Source organism: Carlito syrichta, unplaced genomic scaffold, assembly GCF_000164805.1.
Source record: "Carlito syrichta isolate Samal-C Ts95f unplaced genomic scaffold, Tarsius_syrichta-2.0.1 Scaffold302582, whole genome shotgun sequence".
Classification (NCBI taxonomy): Eukaryota; Metazoa; Chordata; class Mammalia; order Primates; family Tarsiidae; genus Carlito; species Carlito syrichta.
The window spans coordinates 874,424-880,347 of NW_007246678.1; the positions used below are offsets into that span (position 1 = coordinate 874,424).

Genomic DNA, 5,924 nt, shown 5'->3' on the forward strand with positions numbered 1-5,924 from the left:
CCGAGTCCAGCCAAAAAATTTTTTTTTTAAATGAGCCAGGCTGGGCTCGGTGGCTCAACCTGTAATCCCAGCACTTTGGGAGGCTGAGTTGAGTGGATTGCCTGAGCCCATGAGTTTGAGACCAGCCCAGGCAACTTGGCAAGACCTCGTGTCTACAATAAATAAAAAATTAGCCAAGTGTGGTAGCATGTGCCTGTAGTTCCGGCTACTTGGAAGGCTGAGACAGAAGGATCCCTGGAGCCCAGCAGGTTGATGCTGGGGAGGCCATGAGTGTGCCACTGCACTCCAGCCTGGGCGATGGAGTGAGATGCCAATTCAAAAAAAAAAAAAAAAAAATTGAGTCAGGTATGGTGGCACACACTTGTAGTCCAGTTACTCAGGAGGCTAAGGTAGGAGGGCTGCTTGAGCCCAGGAGTTTGAGGCTGCAGTGAGTTATGATTGCACACTCCAGGCTGGGTGACAGAGCAAACCTGTCTCTTAAAAAAATAAAAAGAATAAAAAATCACAAAGAATGTAAAAAACTACTGATAACTACTTCATATTAGAAGGAACAAAGCAATAATACAGTTATATAGTAATAAAAACTCTTTATAAACCAGGCTCGGTGGCTCAGCCTGTAATCCCGCGCCTTTGGGAGGCTGAGGTGGGTGGACTGCCTGAGCCCGCGGGTTCGAGACCCGCCTGGGCAGCGAGACCTCATCTCTACAATAAATCAAAAAATCAGCTGGGTGTGGTAGCGCATGCCTGCAATTCCGGCTACTCGGAAGGCTGAGACGGAAGGATTGCCAGAGCCCAGCAGGTCGAGGCTGCGGTGGCCGGGAGCGGCCACTGCACTCCAGTCTGGGCAACAGAGTGAGACTCCAGCTCAAAAAAAAAATAAAAAATAATAATAATAAAAAGAATAAAAATCACAAAGAATGTAAAAAACTACTGATAACTACTTCATCTTAGAAGGAACAAAGCAATAACATAGTTATATAGTAATAAAAACTCTTTATAAACCAGGCTCGGTGGCTCAGCCTGTAATCCCGCGCCTTTGGGAGGCTGAGGTGAGTGGATTGCCTGAGCCCACAGGTTTGAGACCCGCCTGGGCAGCGAGACCTCATCTCTACGATAAATCAAAAAATCAGCCGGGTGTGGTAGCCCACGCCTGTAGTTCCGGCTACTTGGAAGGCTGAGGCGGAAGGATCGCTGGAGGCCCAGCAGATAGAGGCTGTGGTGGCCGGGAGCGGCCACTGCACTCCAGTCTGGGCGACAGAGTGAGACTCCAACTCAAAAAACACAAAAAAACAAAAACAAAAAAACCTCTTTATATAGTACTTGAAGTCGAATAATATTTTAGAAGTTATTCAAAAGTAGGTCAGTCTAGTACCATATTTGAGAGCCTTGCAGAAAGAGGTTGGTTTGTGTGTTCATTCACTTGTTCCTTCTTCAATATATTTTAAACACTGATTGTGAGCCAGACACAGTGTCAGGCATGGAAGAGTTAAAGACGTAAGAGTCAAAAGAACTGCTCTTTATAGATTCAAAGTTCAGTAAAGGAATAATGAGTGTAATCTAAAGCAGAGTTGAGTTCAATCTGAGATGCCTCTGAACATGAAGCTAAGATACCTTAGAAAGCAACTGGAAATACAAACCTACAGCTCAGAAGAGCAATACGTGAAGTTACAACTGGTATCAGGGTTCCCAACCCAAATCCCCATACAGGTCAGACAGGGCAAAAGGAGGGCTGAACAAAGAGGAAGCAAGGGGATGGCTTGGTGAATGAGACTGGTCAGGTAAAGCTCACAGGACAGCCAGTGATGCTGGTGCTTTCTTCTTGGCACCTTCTCTACAAATGAAAGCTTTCTCTATCTGCTTCCTGTGAAGGATACGAGGATAAAAAAACTTAACTATTTCATCATATTTGTCTCTTACAGTCTCAGATTTTTTTTTTGCTCATTAAAAAAAAGAAAACTTTTAGTCCTTTCAGGTTAAGGGTTCTATTGCAAAATAACGATAGCCTGTGCTTGTTACCTCAAACCTAATTTAACAAAAAATTCAGGCTTGGCACAGTGGCTCATGCTTGTAATCCCAGCATTTTGGGAAGCTAGGTGGGAGGGCTGCTTAAGCCCAAGAGTTTGAGACTAGCCTGGGCAACACAGCAAGACCTCGCCTCTACAAAAAGTCAAAAACATAATTAGTCAGGTGTGGTGGTGCGTGCCTATAGTCCTACCTACTTGGGAGGCTGAGGTGAAAGGATCACCTGAGCCCACTAGAACAAGGCTTTGGTGAGCTGTCAGCCTGGGCAACAGAATGAGCCCCTGATTCACACACACACACAAATTTAGTTATGTGTGGTAGACTTTGTTTCATAAAGACAAAAGTAAACCTGTTTCTACAAAAGCACTAAAATGAAAATATGCATAATTAATGGCCTTATTTAACATTAAAAGATAATCAACTGCTCCTCCCCCCAGCTTCAGAATATAAAGGCTAATATTACTATTGTGCTGGACCCTCCCCTCTCCTATTCCTCATTTTATCGGAGATAATTAGGGATGTGAGAGGTGAGAGCACTTTCTTGGAAACCCACCAATGTACCTGGTACATTTCTTACCTACCTCTCCCACCTTCTACTTCATTGGATGAATCATTTTAGTTGTACCCTAGGCCCACTGAAGACGTTTAGACACTTTGTTAGTTCATTTTATTTATTTATTTATTTATTTTGAGTTGGAGTCTCAACTCTGTTACCCAGACTGGAGTGCAGTGGCCGCTCCCGGCCACTGTAGCCTCGACCTGCTAGGCTCTGGCAATCCTTCCGCCTCAGCCTTCCAAGTAGCTGGAACTACAGGCGCGCGCTACCACACCCGGCTAATTTTTTGGTTTATTGTAGAGATGTGGTCTTGCCAAGTTGCCCGGGCAAGTCTCGAACCCGTGGGCTCAGGCAATCTACTCACCTCGGCCTCCCAAAGCACTAGGATTACAGGCTGAGCCACCGAGTCCAGCCTGCTAGTTCATTTTAAATGATTCCAAGCATTTACCTAGTTTATAAAAAATCTTATATGACTCAACAGGTCTTTGGGTGGCCAACATGTCCTCCTGTTAATTCAATCAAACCAATATGTAAAAACATAATTTATTCATTCTACCAATATCACATCCCTCAGACCTCTGCATATATGCCCCTTTCTCAGGGATAACACTCCTTTAAACGATATGCTCTCATCAAAGAAAAATTATTATATATAATTCCCTTACTTTCATTTTTTTCAGGCTCTACATTCTTTGGTTCTGAATCATGAGTCACATCCACTTCTCCTTTCATTAATATCGTGACATAATGGTAATTCTCTTTCTCAACAAAAGAATTTACAACTGAGGCAAAGTGAACATTTTTCAGATGAAGGGCTGCTTCTTCCCAGGTTTCTCTTAGAGCACATTCTTCCCAAGTTTCACTGGAAAACAGAAACATACCATTAGATTCTATTCTATTTACATAATTTTTTTCCCCATGAAATTCTTGGCTAGTAGTTTCTAGTGGAAAGCAGTAAGAACTGTAACGGGTTCCTGCTTTAAAACAACATATCAAGGCTGGGAGTAGTGGCTCACGCCTGTAATCCCAGCACTTTGGCCAAGGCAGGAGGATCATTTGAGCCTGGGGGTTCAAGGCCAGCCTGGGCAGCACAGTGAGATCACGACTTTACAAAAATTTTTTTTTTTAATTAGCTGGGCATGGTGGCAAGTGTCTGTAGTCGCAGCTACATGGGAGGCTGAGTCAGAAGGATCACTTTGAGCTCAGGAGGTCAAGGCTACGGTGAGGTGTGATTGTGCCACTGCACTCTAGCCTGAGCAATGGAGTGGGACCCAGCCCCCAAAACAAAAACAAACAAAAAACCTTGCCTTTGACATTCAATATCTCCTATGCTTACCTGTCTGAAGATGAACTTTATACTGAACAACAAAAAAAATTAGCATGTAGTCAATTCAGCACTAAATCACAGGCTTAAATATAGCTTCTAGCTATATGAAATCAGAAAGCAGTCTAGTGTACAAGGGGGGACCCCAAAAACCCATAATTTATTTATAATAAATTGTGTATTTATTCTTACATGCTTAAGCTTCAGTTACCTTCAAAGTACTCTTCGTTTGATGCAATATACCCATCAAAACGCTTTTTCCACTGCTCAAAACAATTTTTGAACTCATCAATTTTGATGCCTTTTAGTACTTCTGCCGTTTTTTGTTTCACCTCTCTCACATCAGCTGAACATTTCCCTTTGAGGACATTTTTCATCCAGGGAAACAAAAAAAAAATTCACCAGGAGTGAGATCAGGTGAATAGGGAAGTTGGGGCATAGGAGTCATGCCATTTTTGGTCAAAAACCTCTGAAAACTCAGCGTGGTATGGGTAGGTGCACTTGTTAATCACTCATAATGAAATGGGCAGAGGTGCTGAAAGAATTAAAAAAAAAAAAAATTCACTGAAGCCGAACACAGCCTCACAACAATGCTAGCTGGTACACTGATGCTGATGGGTTCCTAGAACACTTACCTAGCAGAGGAAGCCTGTACTACAAGGGGCCTGACCTTTAAAAGGTAATTCCATGTTTTTATGGGACCCCCCCCCCCGTATTAAGGGAACAGGTTTTGGAGTCAACTACACCTAGGTTTGAGCTTGAAGTCCATTACTTTCTACTTTGGACAAGTAAAAAGAGAGTAATATTATTTCCTTAAGGGGTCATTGTAAATGTATAAAGAAGCATACTAAGTCTTTTCCCAAAGTCTCAGAATTTCAGTTTAAGCTTCAAAATGGAAGCCAACTAGTTAAAGAGCACCTCTAAATTCTTAAGCAAACAGATGTCATTTGAGTTCAAGAGTTTTCTAAGCAAGGCCAGGCAGAAAAAATGTAGGGTGATGTGCCACAAGCAAGAGCTAGGGAAGGGAGCCAGTGTCACAAAAAGTCAGTCACCAATATCAAGGAAATTTCTGTAGAACTTTCAAAGAAATGACAAACATAACCCCAATAAAGTAGATAGCGGGGACAAAAGGAATGGATTAGAGCAGCACTGGTCACCTAAACGGCTTTCCTTCTCCCCTGCTTCCCAACTTAGAAACAGCAGAGTGAAAAGGAGGAGGAGATGAAGAAAGAGCAACAACAGGCTGGGCTCAGTAGCTCAGCACTTTGGGAGGCCAAGGTGAATGGACTGCCTGAGCCCGAGGGTTCGAAACCCTCCTGGACAACTTGGCGAGCCCTCATCTCTACAATAAACCAAAAACTAGCCAGGCGTTTAGGTGGTGCGCGCCTGTAATTCCAGCTACTCAGAAGGCTGAGGTGGAAGGATCACCGGAGCCCAGTGGGTCGAGGCTGCGGTGGCCAGGAGCGTGCCACTGCACTCCAGTCTGGGCGACAGAGTGAGACTCCAACTCAAAAAAAAAGAGCAACAACAATGGCCCATACTCCGTTTCCACACTAAAGGAGAGAGATTAGAAACCGGAAATGGCACTGAAGGTTTAAATTGAATCGGATTTTTATATCCTTGTAAGTGAATTATAAGAACTCAAATGTGATTTTTATAAACCAAGTGATAGGAAAACAACAGAATTTGCAGGAAATGTCACTGAAGAGAAGAGAAAGACAAATAATGTTTGAAGTCAATAGAAGGAGAAAACAAAGCAATTTCCTGTTTGTTCCCTCATCAAATGTAGTTCAGCATACCTTTTATGTAAAGATTAAGTAAAGGCCTTAGCATGCTGTCTAGCTTTTAGTAAAAGCTCATTGAAGGTCCATGTTGGCTATAATCACTGACATCTGAGTCAGGACCCCAACACTTTCTTATGTTATTAAGATAGCCATCTCAGCCAGTTCGGTGGCTCAGCCTGTAATCCTGCACCTTTGGGAGGCTGAGGTGAGTGGATTGCCTGAGCCCACGGGGTCGAGA

General features: G+C 43.2%; 1 protein-coding gene across 1 annotated transcript in view; it reads right to left on the reverse strand.

The window, feature by feature from the left end:
- The window catches only part of NUDT15 (nudix hydrolase 15), a 12,821-nt gene that overhangs the window by 3,157 nt on the left and 3,740 nt on the right, over positions 1-5,924 (reverse strand). The window contains exon 2 of the mRNA XM_021711783.1: positions 3,244-3,440. Coding sequence (XP_021567458.1) covers positions 3,244-3,440 — 197 coding nt within the window. The remainder of the gene's footprint in view (positions 1-3,243; positions 3,441-5,924) is intronic.